Below are 24,173 nucleotides of genomic sequence, written 5' to 3'. Positions count from 1 at the left end.
GGTCTAAAAACTATCCTGTCTAGGTGTACCACCATATACGGATCTTTAATGGATAAAGCCTGAATGTCGCTAACTCTCCTAGCCGATGTGATAGCTATTAGAAAAGCTACCTTCAGGGACAAAAACTTTAGAGGTACTTCTGACAAAGGTTCAAATTTTTCCGAAGTCAAGAAATCTAGGACTAAGGATAAGTCCCAAGGCGGCACCAACTTTTCTGCAATTGGTTGAGACCTGGCTACCGAGGTGAGAAAGTTTTTAACAAAAATATTTTTTGACAACCGTCTATTTAGAAAAACTGAAAGTGCCGAAACGTGAACTCTTAGTGAACTAACTGCTAGACCCAAATCTACTCCACTTTGCAAAAACTCTAAAATAAATTTTAGGTCATTTGATCTGACCCCATTTTTTTCTTTCCAAAACAAATAAGCTTTCCAAATTTTTGCATACTTTTTCCTTGTAGAAGGTTTTCTACACTTCACTAAAGTGGAAATAACCTTTTTTGAAAACCCCTGTTGCTCTAGGATGCTTTCCTCAGCATCCACGCTGTGAGGTTCAACATTTGCGGATTTGGATGATACCGGCTTCCCTGTCTCAACAGATCTGCCCCGCTGCCCAAGTACCAAGGACCTTTGACTATCAAATGTTGGAGATTTGGGAACCAAACTCTCCTGGGCCAATTTGGACCTATGAAAATCACCGTGCAATCTGATATCTGAATCTTGCTGAGAACTCTGGGAATCAGTTTGAAGGGGGGAAAAGCATAGAGAAGACCTGTTGGCCAATCCACTACCAACGCATCCAGACGATTCTCCGGCACTGTTGGGTGTAGGGAACAGAAGTCTTTTACTTTTGCGTTTTGCGGCGTCGCAAATAGATCTATTATTGGGCATCCCCATTTCTGTATGATCTGCAAAAATATCTGCTGATTGAGTTGCCACTCTGCTTCCACTGTCATCCCCCTGCTGAGTGAATCTGCCCATCTGTTTTTGATTCCCTGAATGTGTACCGCATTCAGAGAAATCAGATTCCGTTCTGCCCAAGTCATTATAGTCAACGCGAGATCTCGCAGACTTTGAACTCTGGTTCCCCCTTGTTTCTTCAAGTAGGATACCGTGACAATATTGTCCGAGTATACTAGAACTTCTTTCCCCACTAGGTGCACTTGAAGTCCTAGGAGCCCCAGTTTTACAGCCATCAATTCCCGAAAATTTGATGAGCTTTCTATCATCTCCTGATCCCAATGGCCGCTGACCTGGAACTCTGAACAATGCGCCCCCCATCCTGATAAACTGGCGTCTGTGTAGACTCTCGCTGGGGATAACTGAAGCCATCGTCTCCCCAGCGACAAGTGATTTTGATAAGCCCACCACTGAAGGGACTGAAGAACTTGGTCCGGGCACTGAACATAGTTGTCCAAGGACCTCTGATTTCTGTCCCAAATCGAGAGAAACCATGTTTGGGTAACTCTTGAATGAGCTTGGGCCCACTCCACTGCTGGAAACGTTGAGGACATCTGTCCCAGTAGGGACATGATTCCTCTTAGCGATACTCTTTTTTTCTTTCCTGAAAAATTGCACCTTTTGTATTAATTTTTCCACCTTGTCTACTGGAAGGTAAACCCTCTGCGTTGTGGTGTCCCATAGCAACCCCAAGAACAATATCTTTTGGGATGGATTCGGCTGGGATTTTTCTTTGCTTACCATCCACCCCAGTTTTTCCAACCACTCTATTGAAAAATTTAGCTGCTTCCTTAAAACTTCCTCGGATTCTGCCAGAAACAGGAAGTCGTCCAGATACGGTAGAACCCTTACATTGTGGAGATGAAGGAAAGCGATTACCTCTGCTACCACTTTTGTGAAGATTCTCGGCGCGGACGTTATCCCGAACGGAAGGGCCCCATACTGGTAATGACATATTGATTCCCCGATCTGAATCGCAAACCTCAGAAACTTCTGACAAGCTGGGTGAATCGGTACGTGAAGATATGCATCTTCCAAATCCAAAGTTGCAAGGAACGCTCCCGGAAACATCGAGTTTTTTACAGAGGTAATGCTTTCCATACGGAACTTTTTCTCCACAATGTAAGGGTTCAGGGATTTCAAGTTCAAGATCATTCGGAATTTCCCCAATGGTTTGCGAACTAGAAAAACTTTTGAATAAAATCCCTGAAAATGTTCCTGCAGCGGGACTCTCCTGATCACATTTTTTTCCAGTAATGAAATTACTGAGTCTCTTAAGGCCTGTGTCCACTGAGGATCCCTCAGGACCCCTGTCACTAATCTGCTGGGAGGAGGAACTGCACTGAACTCGATTCGATAACCATACTGGATTAAACTCAAAACATAAGGACTTTTGGTTACCTCTTTCCATGCAGGAAGAAAATGTTCTAACTTCCCCCCTACAGGACCCTGATAGTCATTTTGCTGGTTTTGCGGCAGGGCCCTGGGTTTTGTTGAACAGAAAGGACCCTCTACCTCTGCCCGCATTATAAGACCACCTTTTCGACAGAAAAGCACCCCTAGTAGAGGATTCTCCCCTTATCGGGTTTCTTCTATTCATGAAGGGCTTTTTGGTAATTTTCTTCCTTTTGTCCGGAAACTTTTTCCCTTTGTCAGAAGATCTTTCTAATACTGCGTCAAGATCTTTCCCAAATAGCAATTCTCCTTGGAACTCCATGGAACATAGATTGTTTTTTGTACCAAACCCTTATAAATGTCATCACGAACAGAAGTAACCGGTACACCAGATTTAATCTGTTCGGAATCATATACTGCCTTTAGTATTTCCTCTGTGTCTTCTGCAGAAAATAAATAGCGAGTCGTTTTGACTGCTTTAGAAGTTTCAGAGATATCTGACTCTATGGCCTCCCCTTCCTCTCCTGAACCTTCAGAAGAGACCTGAACATTGGATACAGGGCCTTGCTGAGGAATTCCTGTTTGCTGATCTGAACGATCAGCAGTAGATTGATCTGCATTTGGGTCTCCCAGACGATCTACCCCCCCCTGGAATAGAAGCTGAGGACTGATCCTGGGTTACCGACAGTGCTGACCTAAAAGCAGTAAAGGTATTGGAGATTTCAGTCTTCACAGTCTGCATTAGATCTAATAATGCTAAAGTAGCCTGGGAGCTCTCTCCCCCTGGAGTAGGGGACTGTTTTGACCTTGAATGACAGTATTTGCATATATTTTTAGTTGCCCCTTCCTGAAGCCTAGCATTGCACACTCTACATCTTATTTTGAGCTTTGCTGTGGCTTTCTGTGGGGAGAAAACACAAGACAGAGAACATTCTATCAATGCAATGTTGCCTGTACTATATGTAAAAACAATCTCCTGCTCACCCACATACCCGCGGACTTGCGCCAGACTCCAGAGGTACCGCCGCCGGGGTGTCATCTGCTGCCGTATTGGAGGTCTGCAGCTGCTCCATATTGCAGCGAAATGCGGCGTTACATGTGCGCCCAAGCGTGGCTTGTATAGCCACACTTCCTGGTTCCGGACGCCGCCCCGCCCGTCCTTTCCCAGAAACCGGAAGCAGAAGTGACGCCATACCTACGGCGTACTCCCGCGAGATTAGCACTCGGCAACTTCGATCCGGCTGCGCACAATCACGCCCATGCAAGGCGGCCATGGTGGCTTCTCATACCATCGAGAGTGAAGGAGACCAGGTAAAACACATTCCCCTACCGTCTCCCACCAGGGCCGAAACTTCCGTTACCAGCCCCCAACCACCACAAGGCAATAGAGCCTATCTATAACATGGGTGCCCCAGGCAACCCCCATGCCAGACAAAATAAAGGAGCTCACTAATCAGGCGTCCAGTGTGAATGGGAAACAACAAAAAACTGAATGAGAGAGGGAGGAGGAGTCCTTTATGGACTCAGACCTAATTGGCTTTACAATTTATTTCAGGTGTTTCCAGTGAGACAGGAGACAACAATGTCTCAGCAGCAGCCGTCCTGGAGGACGATGGGAGAAATAATGAATTTTTTTCAGTTTTTTCTTATTCTTCCTGTTAAAATGCATTTACAGTAAAGTGGCTTTTAGCAAAATGTACCCCCCAAAGAAAGCCTAATTGGTGGCGGAAAAAACAAGATATAGATCAGTTCATTGTGCTAAGTAGTGATAAAGTTATAGGCTAATGAATGGGAGGTGAACATTGCTCGGATGCATAAAGTGAAAACGACTGAATGCGAAGTGGTTAATACAGGCTTGCTTCAAAGCTGTATCAAATGGTGCATGTTTAAACCTCTGGATGCACAAAAGACTACCAGCAGCTCAAATAAAGGGTTTCAAATTAGAAGCTTTTTTAATGGAATAAAATATACCTTTTATCTAAAGAAGCAGTGTGGTAATAAATAAATGTACAGTAGTTCAGAGATAAATGTAGGACACCAATAACAATTACCTGCTAGTAAGAGATGATACTTCAAGGAAAACCTCACTCAGCAGGAACTTGCCAAAGGCAACTCTCAAATCCACCTGTATCATTTTGGGTACAGAAGAAGTGAGTGCTATAACTTATATCAGAAATAAATTAGAAGGCAAAAAGGTGAATTCTGATCAATGTTATGCATAAAACCCTAAACCAAATCCCACCCATCATAAGATTTGACTATTATTCCTTCTTTCATACCGGAAGATCTGTCCTTTCCGCAGATGAGGGACAATTTGGGGGTCAGGGGTAGCACTATTAACCTTTTCCCTCCCCCAGCCTAATGCAGAGCGGTGCAGGGAGCGCATGATATTTACCTGATCCAGGCACAGGTTTGGCTCTCGACTTCCCAATAACAAGATATGACATGTGATCAGGACCCGAAGGAGGAAATCAGCATTACAGCACCACTTTGTGGTGATAGAGGAGAGCTGATCCTGTAACGCGGACATCTTCCTTCGGGTCCCGATCACTTTACACATCATGTGATATGGGGCCTGGAGGATGTGAGCATTACAGAGCCCCTCAATGGAGAAAGAGGAGAGCAGATCCTGTAACGCGGACATCTTCCTTCGGGTCCCGATCACGTTACACATCATGTAATATGGGACCTGGAGGATGTCAGCGTTACAGCGCCCCACCGTGGTGGAAGAGGAGAGCAGATCCTGTAACGCGGACATCTTCCTTCGGGTCCCAATCACGTTGCACATCATGTGATATGGGACTTGGAGGATGTCAGCGTTACAGAGCCCCTCAATGAAGAAAGAGGAGAGCAGATCCTGCGACTGGATCAGGTAAATATCAAGTGCTCCCTGCGCTGCTCTGCATTAGGCTTAGAGGGGCTCCCGAGTATAGCCGGATGCAGCATCTCTGCCCTAGGTTATCGAAAACTAGATGACTTGGGACAGGCAGTTAAAAGGTTAAAGTAAAAGATTCAGCAAACGCAGCTGTTACATGCAAAAAATTATTTGCCAATCCCCTCGAGAGGCAATGGCTGAAAGCAGTGTTGAAGATGGTCTGTAGATTAAGAATTGTTTTCCAAAATAGGACTTAGCATACAATAAACTGGGATGAGGTGAATAGAATGATTCTCCCTCAGCCTGTCTCTCCCATTGTGTCACTATATCTATACTTAGGTGTCTCTTCTATTGCTGGGCATACACGGCTCGATTTTGCCTCTCAATTATCCCACTCGATTCTCTTATCTTTCGCTAGTTTTTCTTATCTTTTTGCATGGTCTTCAATGCAGAATCAAGCGGCGAAACGATCTGGCCGGAGATCGGACATGTCGGAAATTATCTATCGAGCCATCTAAATTGGCTCAGTCAGAATCGAGCCGTGTATTCCCAGCATATAGGAACATTTTACAGGGTGAACCATGTATTATCTGCACTGCCCTTGTACTGAACCATAGAAGGCGGTGTTTTTTAAAGGACAACTCTAACCTAGTAAAACAAAAACGTTAGATACGTGAGAGGAGGGAAGACTCTGCATCCTTTAGGGACTTCCAGTTCCACTGGGAACGAGTAGGCTCTAAGGGATCACACCCATAGCAATACATTGGCAAGAGATTTTAAAAACACAAGCACTTAGAAAAAGCTCTTGTAGTGTGAACCAGCCCTCAAAGTTATATATCTTACAAGACAACTGGGAAAACAAAAAAGTATCACACGTTTTGTAGAGTAAAAGTATAAAGTGAAATGAAGCATACCTCTGTTACGACTGGGGCTAGGTTTCCCACATGGACATAATATTTGTGTGGCTCTGCTGAAAGAGGTTTACATACCGTGCCTTCAAAGACAAAAAAATAAAATATCAGAAAGCCCCAAAAGTAATCAAAAAAAAATAAATGAAGCTACTTGTAGAGACTCTAGCTCTATCAGCATAAAAGTGCCAGGTTTACCAGTTACTGTACTGTGCACTGACAGCCTCTTTACCTGCTCATGCCTCCTAAACTGAATTATACACCCAGGATAATTTTCCACATTTGTTTTAATAGGCAACACTAAGATTTACTTGGAACAAACCAAGAATCTGTATGCAAAATTTGGATGTTCCCACTCAGATCATGCATAATCAGACTTGCAGCAATGAGGTTGTGAATGAGGTGTGCCTTTGCAGAACTGCACACACACAAGATAGAGGAATAAACATGAAGTTAAAGTGTACTTGAGATGAGTGAATTAAACAGTTTTATACAAGTGCATCAGGGGAGTCAGTGGCTCAGTATGGAGGGGCTGTCGCCGGGAGCAATGGGTCTATAAGCTGGGAACCTAGAGCACCTGAGTGGCAGGTAGAGGTAATGTTACTGATAACCCCTCTGAGCTAAAGTCTACTGGAGTTGACCAGTGTTTTTTTGTTTGTCTAGAAGATACACAGTGCAGTGAGGAATTTCTTTGTCGTGAACGGAGTATTGTACTGTGCACTGCCACTCACTTTATTGCAAGGGGGAGGGGGGGGGGGGAAATCGGTGGAACAGACATCGGGAGCACACCAAGATGATAAGTACAGGATTCTGCTTCAAGATCTGTGATACACCCCACTGCCGACTCCATCCATTCTGCTCCAGAGTAATTACCTCACACACTGCAAGATCCATTCCTCATACCTGGGGGGACTACATCTGGCTATATGGAGGACTGCCTAACACTGGAGGGCACATCAGGCTATTTATACATTGTATGGGAATGCTTTATATTGGGAGGGATCTGGCTATTTAGACTAAGGAGTAGGCTAATTTGGGGAGGTGGCATATACACAAGTCAATAACTTTTTATTGGTTTTATTGGTTTCTAAGGGGAACGTGAGTTCCTCAGCTTATACAGTCCAACAAAGGTAGCCTTTCAATTTTTTTGCAAACAGAAATCAGTAAGGCCATGCAGTGTGATCAGTATTACACAGTCACGTGAAGTTCACATAGCTAAACAGATACAGGAGGAGAAACTGTGGCACTGCAAATACTGATGAGATCTTGCAGCCATAAGTTTGAGAGATAAAACATTTCCACCAACCTCTGACTTCTTCATGTGGAGACTTAGATGTGTTAGGAACGAATGTACTTGAAAAAATCTAACAGACAAAGAATATGCAAGTTCACAAAACAAATCAAGGTTCCAAAAGACAATAGTTTAACAGGATATATATATATATATATATATATATATATATATATATATATATATATATATCTATATCTATCTATCTATATATAGATATATATATATATATATATATATACAGGGGCGTAACTACAAATCACTGGGCCCCCCTGCAAAATTTTGGATGGGACCCCCTCCAGCCAATCCCCCAAACTCCCTAACGCCGCACTCTCTTTACAGGTAAACTGAGAAACCAATGTTATTCAGTTGGCTAGTGCACACTTGAATGTGATTTCCCCTTGCAGATAAAAACAGACAGCAGTGAAGCACTACGGGCATTTTCTCTATCAATTACATTAGCTTCTGTGATAAAACGTGCATGTTTTCACTCATAGAGACACACGTGGTGTGCAGACAACACATACCAAAAACAGACGAGTGTGCTCCCAGCCTCAGCTTATTACACTGATTCACACTGCGATTTTTGACGGCGTTTTGCGGGAGTGATTTTTCCGCGATTTCACACGGAAAAATCACTGGACAGTGCAGCGATTTCTCCGCAATCGCGTTTAGCGCTCCTATACCACTGAAATGGGATCGCCGGGAAATCGCCTGAAAATAGTGCAGGCTGCGCGTTTTTGGGCAATTTGTGGCGATTAAGCGCAAATCGCCCAAGTAAGAATGGCCCATTGGGTTTTATTACACTAGTGCTTTCAAAAGCGCTAGTGTTTGAGCGTTTTGCCGAAATCACCGGCAAAACGCTCAAGTTTTAATGGGGCCTAACTCTGTCCACCTCTGATGGAGCAGAATTGGCTCTGCAGACTTCTCCAGCATCACTACAGTACACAGCACTTGGGGAGGGGTAGAGAGGTTGGGGCTGGGCGCTGTACACAAGAGCCTGCTGCACACTATATAGGGATATACTACACATGTTTTTCTGCAAAACTTTGTATTATTATTATTTATTTATAAAGCGCCAACATATTCCGTGGCGCTGTACAATGTAAGAAAACAAACAAGGGATACATAATGATACAGACAATGATATACATCAAATATGAACACTGATACAAAATACAGCACTGCTGATTACAATTTGATTTAACATGATGACTAAAATGTATAAATGTCTAACAGTGTGCAAGAAATTAAATTAATAACAGTCCATGACACAAAACGATGAGAGCCCTGCCCTTGCGAGCTTACAATCTAAAGGAATGGGGTGGAAACAAGAGGTGGGGATGTATACAGTATATGTACAGGCAGTGCGCAATTAGGTTATTTAGTGGGTGCATGGCCTAAGCTAGAGAATATGCTTGTCGGAAAAGGTGGGTTTTGAGGGAGCGTTTAAAAATTTCAAAGGTGGGAGAGTGGCGAATGTGTTGTGGAATCCTTATCCCTGGCTGAGCAGATGCAATCATTAGAACAATTATGCAGAGAGCAGAACGTTTGTTTTTTTTTGTCTCCGTGCCGTTAGTTGCCAGTCTCTCAGGACAGGGAAAAGAAACCTCCCTCCATGGGGCCCCCTGCGGCTTCTGGGCCCCCTGCGGCTGCATCCCTTGCAGGGTCTATTGTTACGCCCCTGTGTATATATGTGTATGTGTATGTGTATGTGTATATATATATATATATATATATATATATATATATATATATATATATATATATATATTTTTTTTTTTTATTTATTTATTTCTTGGTTCTTTACATTTTCACCAGATCTGGACTCCATCTCCTTGAGTTTATCAGCTTCTTTCAGTCCGCTGCTAGTCTGAAAATTCTCCATAAAGCACGGATGTAGCAAGTTACTGTAAAATAGAATCATTATTTATCACTCACTTTGGATAAAAACACATTACCCCACAGGCCATGGCAAGTGGGAGATCTTCAATACACACAATCAGGATTTTGTGTTGTGCCTACACTGGGGAGAATTCAGTGCATTTTCCATTTTGAAATAGCACTGGGCAGAAAGTGACGTGAATTCTGAAATGCTCCAGCGGTCAGTGGTGCGTGACGTGGAAATACAAGGATGAGGATCTATATCATGAGGCTATAGATTTGTAAACAACTGGGATTTCATTTGCCTTTGATTTCATTTTTTCCATTTTCTTGTTCTGTCTTTGGCACAGGGAATGTTGTAACATATTTCTAATGGGAACACAGACAGTAGAAAAAGCAGCAAAGCCAGCCAGCTAGCTAGCATTGTTTAAAGGTAAAAAATATGGCAGCCTCCATATCCCTCTCACTAAAGTGTAACTTAAACTACCCATATAAAACAAAAAAAGGTACATGCTCATCTAAGAGGAGAGAAGACTGGATCCTATAAAACCTTCCCAGTCCTGTCGGTCTCCTCATTCCACTGCTGGACCCCGTTGAAATCTGCCACTGGCTGCATCTTCGCGTCTCCTGGGAAGGCCTTGGAATTACTCAGGTCTCTGAGTGCTTCCAAAAGACGAGCAGCTCCGTACTACACGAGCACAGTACAGAGCCCAAGTACTTCCAAAACCTTCCGAGTAGGCCCGAAGGCTTCCTCAACATTAAAGTCTGATTGCTGCAACGGGGGCCCAGCAGTGAAATGAGGGGACACAGAGAGGACTGGGAAGGCTCTATAAGGCCCTAGTGCATGCCCCTTAGGTGACTTTTTTCTTTAAAAAAAAACAAAAAACAAATTCCTCCTCTCTGTACAGGGCATTTATTCTCTCATTGTATACCCATTCGCACCAAAGCTTCCTTAAAGGGACACTTCAGCCAGTAATGAATACAAAAAAAAAAATAATCCGTTTTACTTTTCTGGGGCTTCCACCAGCCCCCTCCAGCCATCCCGTGCCCTCGCAGTCACTCACAGAGCCTCTGGTCCCCCGCTGCCAGCTAGTTTTGTTTTCGCTGACAGGCCTGGCCAGGCATATCTTTCTTTGCGTTGCCTTCCGCAATAGCGTCCTGCACCCGTGCAGGACGCTATTGAGGATGGGAACATGAAGGATACACGTGACCAGTTTATGTGCAGGCGCAGAAAGCCCGCCGACTCCCTCTCAGCTAAAATGAAACTAGCTGGCGTCGGGGGGACTGGAGGCTCCGTGAGTGACTGCAAGGGGCTGGTAGAAGCCCCAGGCAAGTAAGACTGATTTTTAATTCCTGACTTAAGTGTCCTTTTAAAGAGACTCTGTAACAAAAATTTAATCCGGTTTTCTTCCATCCTACAATTTCCAAGATCTATTCTAATGTGCTCTGGCTTACTGCAGCACGTTCTACTATCACCATCTCTGTAATAAATCAACTTATCTCTCTCTTGTCAGACTTGTCGGCCTGTGTCTGGAAGGCTGCCAAGTTCTTCAGTGTTGTGGTTCTGTGATGCATCTCCCCCCTTCAGGCCCCTCTCTGCACACTGCTGTGTGTTATTTAGATTAGTGCAGCTTCTCTCTGCTCTATTATCTTTTACAAGCTGGATAAATCCTCCTCTGAGCTGGCTGGGCTTTCACATACTGAGGAATTACATACAGGCAGAGCTGTCTGCACTCTGCAGGAAGAAACAGCCTGACACTTCAGTGGAAGATAGCTGCAGGGGGAAAGAAACACACAAATGATCTCTTGAGATTAAAAAGGAAGGCTGTATACAGCCTGCTTGTGTATGGATGTATTTTCTATGTGTGGACATACTGTACATCAACCTACTTCCTGTTTTGGTGGCCATTTTGTTTGTTTATAAACAAACTTTTTAAAACTGTTTTTAACCACTTTTAATGCGGCGGGGAGCGGCGAAATTGTGACAGAGGGTAATAGGAGATGTCCCCTAACGCACTGGTATGTTTACTTTTGTGCGATTTTAACAATACAGATTCTCTTTAAAAGCAGAACTAATCTCAAAATTCATGTAACATACACGTGTTACCCGGTATAGATGTAATAAAAAATATCGATAAATGAATTAGTTCACCTGACCTACATCCCCATTTCTATTTGTGCTGTCCAGTTTACTGTACTTCCATATTGTACATGGCAGGTGTGCACTGTCATCAAGCTCCCCCCCCCCCCCCCCCTAATATTAGATCAGCTCAAACCTTCTTCCACCTCTAGCATCTCCTTTTAAGTGCGGCGCTGCTCTTTGATACTTGAACCTCAGCAAAGTTCAGACAGAGCTAACAGCCCTAATTAACACTTAGGGCTCTTTTCCACTATAAAATGCGATCGCGATTGCGATTCTGATCGCGATCTCGTTTCAATTTCCACCATGCGATTGCGATTGAGCTACTATACTCATTATAGTCCAGCTCAATCGCATACAAAACGCGGCAGGACGACGATTGCGCTTTGACCAAAATCGCATCGCAATCGGATCGCACTAATGGAAATTGCTGCTGCAGTTTCCATTAGTTTAATGTACCTTGCGATTTCCGATCAGAAGCAAATCGCAAATCGCAGGCTAGTGGAAAAAGGCCCTTACAGATAAGAGGAAATTAAAGTGACCATACACTTATAGATTTGCAGCAGATTCGACCATAAGATAGATTTCTGGCAGATGCCTGTCAAGTCCAATCTGACAGGAATCTATCTGATGTGTGCCACACACTAGGAACAGATTTCCAATAGATTTCAGAATGAAATCTATTAGAAATCGATCTAAATGCATTATTGGACTATTAGATCGAATGCAACTCTATGGGCCATCGATCTGCTGCCAGCAGCAGATCAACCTAGATCTTCCATCGTCAGATCAAAATAGAAATCGGCCACAAACCGTTCGAATGGGGAATTTGATAGGATTTCTGATCAATCGATCAATCGCTGAAATCGACCAATGTATGGGCCCCTTTAGACAGGCTGTTCTCTGTAAACACACATGGGGTGGATTTCTCTGTTTTCCTTGTCTCCTGTGCAAGAGGTCAGGTCTGCTTTAATTTACCGTGATCGTGTGTGTAACCTCCATTGCCATAAACACTTCCCAAGTGAACAGAAAGTAATTGTTTAAAAGAACATTTAGATACTTACTCAGATGGAATTTCCACTTTTGTAAGCTTAAAATAAAAAGATAAAACAATGTCAATCAAATTTAGTATGCTTAAACATGGAAACGTCTCACAAAACATTAACACATTTCAGCATCATAAGAGATTAGCAGTGCTTTGACAATGGTGGTTCATGTTAAGAACTGGTATGTTTTTACAGCACCCCGTCCCTACTGGAGATTTAAAGAGAACCTGTAACTCACCTCTGGAGGGGGAAGCCTCAGGGTCCCACTGTGGCTTCCCACTCCCCTGTAGCTAAAGGCAATCAAGCACTGGCTCCCCCGAAGTGTCCCGGGAATCCTCCCTCGACAAGCCTGACAAGCGCAGATTTATTTACCTTTCCTGGCTCCAGCGGGGCGCAGTTGCGGCTCTCCGCACGGAGATAGGCGAAAATAGACGATCTCCGTCGGGTCCGCTCTACTGCGCAGGCGACTTGGGCCTGCGCAGTAGAGCGGGCCGACAGCGATCGGCTATTTCCCCCTTTCTCCAAGCGGAGAGCCGATACTGCACCTGCACTGGAGCCAGGAAGGTAATTATTTACATCCCCGCTTTTCGGGGAGCATTATCGCTGCCGCCGCGGGACTGAGGAGGACGGGGGAAGCCTCAATAGGATCTGGAGGCTTCCCCCGCCCCAGGTGAGTACCCCCCAGGGGAGGTTTTTCTCAGAGGTTTTCTTTAATATTCATTGAACTTATGCCTGCTACACACAATGCAATTTTCCCATCATATTGATGGGAAAATTTCCCAATGGTCAATGATTTACAACATGTTTGATCTGTTTCTGAACAAGAAAGGGATCAATTTTGAGATCTGTACTGCAATAAATCAATCCTGGAAATGTTGGAAATAACCAAATAACGTGAAATATCCCCAGCAATCTGATGGGAAAATGTGGAAGGAATGTGGTTTGACACAGAGGACATTACAATGAAATATATGTAAAATAATAAAAAACAGGCAGTAAGGGTGCTGGGAACAGGTGTATGGTATGTCATGCCAGACTGCAGTTTTGCTTTTAGTTTATTCCAAGGGGACCCAACATCTGCAAGGAGTTTGTATGTCCTCTGTGTCTGCATGGGTTTCCCCCCACATACCAAAAACATACCGATAAGTTAATTGGCTTCCCCTAAATTGGCCCTAAACTATGAAACATGCACTACGATTCATACATAGACATATGACTATGGTAGGGAGTTGATTGTGAGCCCCTCTGTGGGACAGTTAATTGACAAGACTATATACTCTGCACAGAACTACGTAATAGGTCGGTGCTATATTTATACTTAAATCTATATGCCAAAAAAATCTCATGGTGTATTCCCAGCATTATGCTTTTAGCCACAGACCCTGAACAAGCATGCAGATCAGATTTTTGGCTTGACTTTTGACTGGATTTGAAGCATGCTTGTTACAGGTGTGTGAGGCAGATGCTACTGAGGCATGAAAATCACCAGGACTGCCAAAAAATAACTGGTCCTGTTTTAACAAGAAAGAAATATGGCAGCCACCATTATTTCTCTCACTTCAGGTGTCCTTAGTTTTTACATGATTGAACACAGTCATCAAGGTAAAGCCTGGCAAGCATTGGTTGTTAGCTGCCCCAGCTGGCAAATGATCAGCTGGGGAATCGAGTTAATCAATGAGATGAAAATTGCGTCCAGCATATCAAAAATTTATGAAACTTGTATCCAGAGTGAACATGTCCAATAAAATGAACTGTTTATTTTTATTGGCTGTATACAATCTGCTGCATGCAGGGAAAAATTATTTGCATCTACACTGGGGAGTAACGATTTGTTGCAACCTTGCCCTGCTCGGTTTTGATCAGGTTGCAACAGAAATCTGATTATGAATGGACTGAAGTGCTAGCGTTGTACCACTTACCACCACCAGAAGCTCTCCTGTCATCAGTCCCCTGATGTCCTCCCTCCACACAATCCAATTACCCCCAAGATAGGGGGCAAGAACTACTACAGACCCAATAAGCGCTCAAGAGCGATTTTGTATACTTTTAGGTTGGAAACACACAAAGGAAGAAAGTAAAAGTCCATCCTTACTTGCATACTTAAAGGAACCAAGTTATCAAGGGGCACTCCAGACTGAATCTGTGTCTTCATTTCCAAATACTTTTCTTCCACTTCAGCAAGAGCTGACAACATATTAAAGGGAATACCAGACTGGGAGCGTTCAGCTGATGGAGATTCATTCACAGTGCGTTGCTCATGAGTTTTCCAACACACTTGCCTACACATCCAGCGCTGCACATTTATAAGCTGCAGTTCTGCCTTTACTGCCCTTTGCCTCAGCGCCTCGCTGGATGGGGATAACGCACTGTCTCTATTGCTTTCCAGTTGAAAAAAAAAACAACAACAAAAAAAACACACGTTAAAATAAACAGCGTTTATATCATAATTCTAAAGCAGACAGTTCTCACCGGCATGATTATTTAAAGAAAACCTGAACTGAAAATTAAAAGTCAAAATAAACATACACAAGTCATACTATCTCCCGTGTAGTCTACTCCTCAATCTCTTTTTCCTCTCCTGCATCCTGTTTGTTCACTGTGATCAATGGAATTCTCCGTCCTCTATTTTGAAAATGGCCATTAGCCCATAACAGCTTTCTGGTCAGCACACAGTTAAACTGTAACATTGCCCACTTGAGCCATAGGGAAACATGGACACATCAGTTCTCCTCTCAGCTGTACCTGACAGCAACTGATATATTTCAGTTCTGACAAAATGTTGTCAGAACTGGAAGGGATCACTGTAAGAAGAAAATGGTGAGCTTCTAAAAAGGAACTGATGGTGAGGCAACTATGTAATGTTAATTTGAAGTTACCTCATGTGTTTATTTTAAATAATTTTACTCAGTACAGGTTCTCTTTAAAGAACCACAGCTAACATTTAAATGAAGAGATATGGACCAGACTCCTCTGAACCTAGATGCATGAATCCCCATAGGATGCAAGTGACAACTTGGTCAGTATGTACCAAAGATGTTCCAAGGAAGAGCAGTCACATGACATGGGAACAGTCATGGGTATTCATTATCTGATGCACATGGGGAAGAATGGCTAGCCTACAGTGGAGGAAATAATTATTTGACCCCTCACTGATTTTGTAAGTTTGTCCAATGACAAAGAAATGAAAAGTCTCAGAACAGTATTATTTCAATGGTAGGTTTATTTTAACAGTGGCAGATAGCACATCAAAAGGAAAATCGAAAAAATAACCTTAAATAAAAGATAGCAACTGATTTGCATTTCATTGAGTGAAATAAGTTTTTGAACCCTCTAACAATAAAAGACTTAATACTTAGTGGAAAAACCCTTGTTTGCAAGCACAGAGGTCAAACGTTTCTTGTAATTGATGACCAAGTTTGCACACATTTTAGGAGGAATGTTGGTCCACTCCTCTTTGCAGATCATCTCTAAATCTCTAATGTTTCGAGGCTGTCTCTGTGCATCTCTGAGCTTGAGCTCCCTCCATAGGTTTTCTATTGGATTAAGGTCCGGAGACTGACTAGGCCACTCCATGACCTTAATGTGCTTCTTCTTGAGCCACTCCTTTGTTGCCTTTGCTGTATGTTTTGGGTCATTGTCGTGCTGGAACACCCATCCACGACCCATTTTCAGTTTCCTGGCAGAGGGAAGGAGGTTGTCGTTCAGGATTTCACGATACATGGCTCCGTCCATTTTCCCGTTAATGCGATTACGTTGTCCAGTACCCTTAGCAGAAAAACACCCCCAAAGCAAAATGTTTCCACCCCCATGCTTGACGGTGGGGACGGTGTGTTGGGGGTCATAGGCAGCATTTTTCTTCCTCCAAACACAGCAAGTTGAGTTAATGCCAAAGAGCTCTATTTTGGTCTCATCAGACCACAGCACCTTCTCCCAGTCACTCACAGAATCATTCAGGTGTTCATTGGCAAACTTCAGACGGGCCTGCACATGTGCCTTCTTGAGCAGGGGGACCTTGCGAGCCCTGCAGGATTTTTATCCATTGCGGTGTAATGTGTTTCCAATGGTTTTCTTGGTGACTGTGGTCCCTGCTAATTTGAGGTCATTCACTAACTCCTCCCGTGTAGTTCTAGGATGCTTTTTCACCTTTCTCAGAACCATTGACACCCCACGAGGTGAGATCTTGCGTGGAGCCCCAGAGCGAGGTCGATTGATGGTCATTTTGTGCTCCTTCCATTTTCGAACAATCGCACCAACAGTTGTCACCTTCTCTCCCAGCTTCTTGCTAATGGTTTTGTAGCCCATTCCAGCCTTGTGCAGGTCTACAATTTTGTCTCTGACATCCTTGGACAGCTCTTTGGTCTTTCCCAGGTTGGAGAGTTTGGAGTCTGCTTGATTGATTGATTCTGTGGACAGGTGTCTTTTATACAGGTGACTAGTTAAGACAGGTGTCCTTAATGAGGGTGCCTAATTGAGTAGAAGTGTCTAACCACTCTGTGGGAGCCAGAACTCTTAATGGTTGGTAAGGGTTCATAAACCTATTTCACTCAATGAAATGCAAATCAGTTGCTATCTTTTATTTAAGGTTATTTTTTCGATTTTCCTTTTGATGTGCTATCTGCCACTGTTAAAATAAACCTACCATTGAAATGATACTGTTCTGAGACTTTTCATTTCTTTGTCATTGGACAAACTTACAAAATCAGTGAGAGGGTCAAATAATTATTTCCTCCACTGTATCTGACCTATCTCCACGCAGAGAGCGGATACTGCGCCTGCGCTGGAGCCAAGAGGTAAATATTTACATCACCGCCGCTCCGGGAGGATTTTTTTCACCGCCGCCATGGGACCAACGAGGACGGGGGAAGCCTCAATAGGATCCGGAGTCTTCCCCCACCCATTGTGAGTACCCCCCAGGGGAGGTTTTTTCATTACAGATTTTATTTAAAGAGTAACTGTTAGCCCCCAAAGTGAAATTTAAATCTCTACAGCAATGTTTTATTTAGTATTAAAGTGATCCAAAAAGCCAATGCAGAACTTAAAAATCAATATAATTTTGTTACTATGTAGCCTTTTGCCCAAGCTAAGGACGCAAAGCCGCATATCAGATACTGATGAGCATGCAGAGCATGCCTATGTCTGCCCGACCCCCCTCTCCTCCCCAGGACCAGGTGCCGATCTATTCACACCACAAACAGCTGACCGCTCTGACAGGGAGAGAGAGCGGCAGCACTTCCAGCGCAGCCACGGCAGAGCAGCTGCCGCCGTGCATCTCTCTCACATGTGACTCGGCGGCGGCTGCTCTGTGTGGCTGCGTTGGAAGTGCTGCCGCGCTCTCTCCCTGTCAGAGCGGTCAGCTGTTTGTGGTGCGAATAGATCGGCACCTGGTCCTGGGGGGAGAGGGGGGGGGGGTCGGGCAGACATAGGCATGCTCTGCATGCTCATCAGTATCTGATATGCGGCTTTGCGTCCTTAGCTTGGGCAAAAGGCTACATAGTAACACAATTATATTGATTTTTAAGTTCTGCATTGGCTTTTTGGATCACTTTAATACTAAATAAAACATTGCTGTAGAGATTTAAATTTCACTTTGGGGGCTAACAGTTACTCTTTAAGGGACCCTGATCACTCACTAAAAATGAAATAGTGACTTGAGGCTTCCGACCAGCCCACCGTAGGCTGCAAGGTCCCCTGGCGCCCTCCTGGCTACTCTCCCGGTTCCGGCTGGCGGCTCAGTCATGAGACGACTTCTGCCTGAAGCAGTCAGGGCTGCTTCCTCAATTTGCGATATCACGCTGGCTGACTGCGCATCATCACGCCAGCCAGCGTGAGTCCTGCGCATGCACGGTTCTCTAATATTGAACTGCGCATGCACAGGACTTCCACGCCGGCCTGATGTCACGAATTCAGGAAGGGGGAAGCAGCCCTGACGACTTCAGGCAGAAGTCGTCCCATGACGGAGCTGCCAGACAGGACCAGGAGAGGAGTCAGGAGGACGCCGGGGGACCTTGTGGCCTACGGTGGGCTGGAGAAAGCCCCAAGCCACCATTTTATTTTTAGTCAGTGCTCAGGATCCCTTGAAAGCACAGGAGTCGACCTCCAGGCCTGGAGGGCCAGATCCACACCAGTGTTTAGGATGGACTGAGAAAGAGGAATGTGTTCTACCTGATGGACCACACCTTTCCTGATTCAGACCCATCAATTAATTTGAGCTGTGTCAAAAATGTATGAGGACCTCAGCCCTTGAAGGAACCGTTTGACATCCCTGCTTTAAAGTGTACCTGAAGTGTAAAAATTAAAAACTAAGATACTTACCTCTGTACAGGGAAGCCTCTGGATATTCCAGAGGCTTCCTCCGCCCCTGTCAAGCTTGCCATTTCAGCGCTGAGACCCTCTGAACCTAACAAAGTTAGTACGTTTGCGCTCCCAAGGAGGGCCTTTGAAGTAGCATGGAGCCACTTGTACAGGGCTTTTTTCGTTGGGTCTGCACAGTGCGGCCACATTCGTACATGGACAGGAGCAGTGTTCTCCCCAAGCCCTATCAGCTGGGCGCTCTGCCCAGATAGCTCTGCTGAGCTTACTCCCCTCCTACCAGAACCAGCCCGACAATGCTGCCAATCTGAATGTTATTCAGGCAGCATCCTCTAGGGGGCAGCAGCGCTGTACACTGGAACAGCAGACAATCTTCCTCACTCTTTGCTGCTGACACTATGAGAAAGCTGCTAGCGTACGTCTCATCAATATACACTGCCGTCCCAGGTGGCCTCACGTGCTGCTGCAGTGCCGTAAGCTTTTTCTGTCTGAGAAAAACCTACTGTGCAATGTGTGTATGTATGTAGTGTTTTACTGTGTGTAGGATGTTCTTTCTGTGCGAGTACTGTGCAAATTGTTTGTGCCCCCTGTCTGATGGCTCTGGGGCAAATTCCCAGATTGCCCTTATGGAAGCACCAGACCTGCCTTTCCTTGTCCCACTCCAACCAACCAGCCCATGATTTCAATGGGTTGTAATTCCACAGCCAAAATTTAAGGAAATGAAAAGGAAGAACACCAATGGAAGTTGGGAAGTGATACGGCCTCCTGTACAAACTACCCATTGGCTACGACTAAAAAGAGGAGGGGGGCAGAAGCAAGAGGTACAGCAATATGCACATGCATGTGTTCCTCATGTCTTTTCACGTGTGTGCCTCTAAGTTGTTAGTAAAACATACCCATTATGAGTTTCAAGGCCTTTGCACTGCTCAGCTGCTATAGTTGCTGTACCCTGTTAAGGAAACAATACAAGAAATAAATATGGAACAATTGAAAAATTCCATACGCAAGTGTAAAACTCATCCAGTTAAGCTAGTTAAGAGCAGAGAAACATGGATTCCATTTATAAAATCCAGATTGCATGACAGTTACCTGAATTACTGGAAACATTCCAGCTGAAGTCACATCAGTATTCACACCCATTTCCCGCAAGGCCACTTTGGGAGTCTGCGTTTCCTTATCATCCTGATAGTTTAGCAACCAGGAAAGTTCAGTATTGCAAGCCATATTCCTCTGGAGGTTGGCTTCCTGCACAGCAGTATCTCTGCTGTCACCACTTCCCATGTGTGACCAATGTCTACTCTCCAAGTCTGGGAGCAAAGCCCCATATATCTGATTGCCGCAGGTGGATCTGCTGACCAAACCATCAGAATTGCTAATGGGTTGGTACATACAATAAATGGGGAAATCATCGAAAGCATCATCAAAAATACAAGACTCTGTGTCGGTGTGTTCATCAAAGGAAAGAGGAGAGTTTGATCGACTTCCGCTTCCACTTTTGATAGAAAGGAATGTTTCCTCATCCCATTTATCGCTGGCTACAGATTCTTGGTCTACAGGTTTATCCCACCTGTCAATGAGGTATTTCTGCAAGGGAAGTACATTTTCTGTTTTTTCTTCTGGCACAACTTGTTCAGGCTCTGAACTGTCCAAACAATTGCCCTTGTGTTCAGTGAACAGGCCTTCCTTAACAAATCTGGAGCGGTCAGGAGACTCGAGTATTTCCCCCATGTTTTCTACACAATTGTGTGAGGTTTCCTCAGGCTGCATGGAACTAAATGGCATGGGATCTGGGCATCTGATGGATGGAATCGGACAGGTGTCATTCTCTTCTGCATTAGTGGCATCAGACTGAACCTTTGAAACATTCACAACAGCCTCGTGATACAAAGTGCTAGCTGAGCTAAGTAGAGACAAAGAAGAAAATGCATCAACCAGCATTCCCTCTGCACTCAATGCTTCTGTTTCAGTGGATGTGAAAGGGCACTCTGCGTCCACAGAAGCCTGTGATGTACGCTGCTGCACATAAATGTTACAGTCAGACGCATTCTCAGCTATTTTTTCTGCATGCTCCATCAAACACCCACTTGTATCTTCATGGATTTGTACTTCAGAGGAAGACCCGGTGGCCCCTGAACAGTATGTGTATTCCTTGCTCTTGGAAATATCCATAGGGAACCTGTGACCTCCAGTGGAATTAGCTAATTTCTTTAAAGCACTTTCACCTATTAAAAACAAACAAAAATGGTGGTAAAAAAAATGGTTATCTGATTATTAGTAACATTTATCTTAATGTTTCAAAAGATAAAAAATGATCCTTGTTACAACAGCTTAGCCTGTGTTTTCTTTTTGCAACAAGCACTAATCGTCTACAAATATCTGGACACTTACATAGCTTGGATTGAAAAAAGAAAAAAAAGAAAAAAAGGTTTAACCAGCAAAAAAAAAAAAAAAAAAAAATATAACTAAAGAGGGTCATCAAAAAATGTATAAATATTTAAAAAAAAAAAAAATAAAAAAAAAAAAAAGTTGGACATTACTATCCTGGTCCCACACATATCCCAATTGATCCAGAAGGCAAAAACCCCATAGGGCTGGGACCCACTGACGATTTTAGCGTTATTGGATCGTTGACAATCCCAAAAAACGCTTTGCCAATGTATCTAAATGGTGAGGAACCCACTAGTGTGATTGCGATTAGGGTAAAGCTGGCCATACACTAGGCCGATTCCCGCCAGATCGACCGCAGATTCGATCACTGGGATCGAATTTGCTGTCACATCGTTCCCGCAACACGCCAAATTTCGATACATTTTGTCCGATCCCGTCGATCGCTCTGTGCGGAAAATTACCGTCGATCGCGCGCGGGTAGGGAGCGCGTCACTAGGGGCGTTCGAGTACCCGACGACCGCCGCAATAGTCCGCATACATTACCTGCTCCGCCGGCACGATTGCCCCCGGTCACCGCTGCTCCGTCTCCGCGCTGGTCTGGTCTCCGGCATGCTTCACTTCTTCTAGCCCAGCAGGAAGTTTAAACAGTAGAGGGTGCTCTACATGTTTAAACTTCCTGCCGGGCAGGAAGAAGTAAAATGCCGGACCTGGAGACCAGAGCGGAGACAGAGCAGCGGTGACCGGGGGCAGTCGCGCCGGCAGAGCAGGTAATGTATGCGGCGGGGGGGAGAGGCGGCAGCAGCACCACCACAACAGATTGTGAACGGTTTCAGGCTGAAATCGGTTCACAATCTGTTTGCAGTAAAGGTAGCCATACGATCCCTATCTGATCAGATTCGATCAGAGAGGGATCTATCTGTTGGTCGAATCTGATGGCAAATCGACCAGTGTATGGCCACCTTTAATCACAACTGCAGGACATGAAGCAGTTTGGGTGTGTTTGCGCTCAATGCTACTGTATGTACAGAAGAGTTTGTGGCCGCGCGGTTTGATTTTTAAATAAAGTTAATTATACTTACCGAGTGTTCCAATGTCTGGCTTCCCTCCGTAGCCCCGCCCTCTAGCAGAAGAGGGGTCGCAGGCGCTTCTCTGAGAAGCACCATGACCTCTTCCATTAGGGGGTGGGGCTACAGACGGAAGTCCGACATTGGGACACCTAATAAATATAATAAAGTTTATATAAAAAAGAAAAAAGGCAGTAATCAGAAGCGCTTAGTTTGCTTAAAATCAGAAGCAAAGGCGATCACAATCGGCCTAGGAATCACTGCGCACAGCGCCTGCGTGAGTTAAAGGCTCTCCAGCGATTCCTAGTTGGTCCAAGCCCTTAGAAAGCTTGGCTCAACTAGCCTGCTGATAGCACAAATGAAACAGATCTATAGCATGTAGAAAACATTCAAAGATGATTGACAGGTTTACTTAGATTTAACACTTTCCAGCAGTGCATACAGTGATTTATCTCTGTACCTACCTTTCAGCTTTACCCAGTCGTTGTCTATAAGCAAAGATGGATTGCTCTTGAGAAATTCAGGTAAATTCCCGTACTCTAAATTCAAAGAATGTACATTATTTGTTCACCTTTGTTGCTTATTAACAATGTTTGTTTTTTTAAAAGCAAATTTGTGAAACACACACACACAACACGATACCTTTAATGATGTTTCTGTTATGAGCAGAAAGTAACATATACCAGCCTAAAATCTCCTTTCCTGTTACCTCAATAGCACCGTATTTCTTCACCAATTCACACACCTGCCTGCAGACAAAACAAAGGGATTTATCATTCCACGCACTTGCTCTTTTCCTGCAAAATAGCTGTTGTGATTAGAAAGTAATTAGTCACTACTATCACCAATGCAATATCTCCAGCCTCCCCCTCCATGCAATGGGAATACACAATGATGTTTTTTTTGGCAGATTTACTTGCCGATCGATTTCCATTCACTTCTAGGAAAAAAAAAAAATCAAACGATCAAAATAAAATGTATCCTTTCGGAAATTCTATTGAGCTATCTAGCTGCCAAAGAACCTCACGGTGTATTCCCAGCATTATATACAGGTACAGCACTCCTCTGAAAGAGAGGCACTCCACAGGCGGAACCCTGTGCTTCAAATCTGCTATACAAATTGAAGCTATGGGATTGTTGAACTCTTAACCGGTTCAGCCTACAGGTGTTTTCACCTCAAGGACGGAAGAAATTTTCCCGTCAGTGCTCCTCCCATTCATATGCCAATAACTTTATCACTACTCATCACACGTAAATGATCTAGATTTTTTTTCGCCACAAATTAAGCTTTCAGTAGGAGATACTTGTTTTCACTAATTATTTTATATGCAACCCCCCCCCCTCCCCCTCCCAAAAAAAAAACAAAAAACGAAATACTTTCTCCAATTCCACCCTCTAGAGTTTTAAAATAAGCAATGCAACTATAAATAAAACGCACCCATTTTATCTGCCCATTAGTCCCGGCTATCGCAACACTTAAATTACCGTATATACTCGCATACAAACCGAATTTTTGACCCCCAAAAAGGGGGTCAAAAGTTAGGGGTCGGCTTGTATGCGAGTCTTTCCTGGTGGTCTAGTGGTCCGCGCCCCGCGGCTATTACCTGCTTAGGCAGCGCTTCCTCTAATCCGGGTTCCCGTCTCATGTTCCGTATAAGTGTATCACAGCAGCGCGCCCAGCGCTGCTGCTGTGACGATGCAGGGGGCAGGAAAGAGCGGTTCCCCTGGTAATGGTGATACAGATCGCCGCTACAGGGAGCCGTGCTCATTCCTGCCCCCTGCATCGTCATAGCAGTAGCACCGGGCGCGCTGCTGTTATACACTTATAGGGAACATGAGACGGGAACCCGGATTAGAGGAAGCCGCTGCCTAAAGCAGGTAATAGCAGCGGGTGGAGCGCTATAGTTAGGCACT

The 24,173-nt window shown here is 44.3% G+C and overlaps 1 protein-coding gene across 3 annotated transcripts in view; it reads right to left on the bottom strand.

Annotated features, from left to right (window-relative positions):
* The window catches only part of RBM44 (RNA binding motif protein 44), an 88,179-nt gene that overhangs the window by 25,547 nt on the left and 38,459 nt on the right, over window positions 1–24,173 (bottom strand). For all 3 annotated transcript variants that reach the window (XM_068245367.1, XM_068245366.1, XM_068245368.1), the window contains 10 exons: window positions 22,902–23,008; window positions 22,724–22,798; window positions 19,897–21,029; window positions 19,704–19,756; window positions 14,591–14,876; window positions 12,517–12,542; window positions 9,239–9,338; window positions 7,444–7,501; window positions 6,144–6,223; window positions 4,406–4,479 (listed from right to left, as the gene is read on the bottom strand). In XM_068245367.1, the coding sequence (XP_068101468.1) occupies window positions 4,406–4,479; window positions 6,144–6,223; window positions 7,444–7,501; window positions 9,239–9,338; window positions 12,517–12,542; window positions 14,591–14,876; window positions 19,704–19,756; window positions 19,897–21,029; window positions 22,724–22,798; window positions 22,902–23,008 (1,992 nt within the window). The remainder of the gene's footprint in view (window positions 1–4,405; window positions 4,480–6,143; window positions 6,224–7,443; window positions 7,502–9,238; window positions 9,339–12,516; window positions 12,543–14,590; window positions 14,877–19,703; window positions 19,757–19,896; window positions 21,030–22,723; window positions 22,799–22,901; window positions 23,009–24,173) is intronic.

The sequence above is a fragment of the Hyperolius riggenbachi genome, chromosome 7, assembly GCF_040937935.1.
Source record: "Hyperolius riggenbachi isolate aHypRig1 chromosome 7, aHypRig1.pri, whole genome shotgun sequence".
NCBI classification, from domain to species: domain Eukaryota; kingdom Metazoa; phylum Chordata; class Amphibia; order Anura; family Hyperoliidae; genus Hyperolius; species Hyperolius riggenbachi.
Note: the sequence above shows the minus strand (reverse complement) of the source record. Positions and strands in the feature narration are given on the sequence as shown.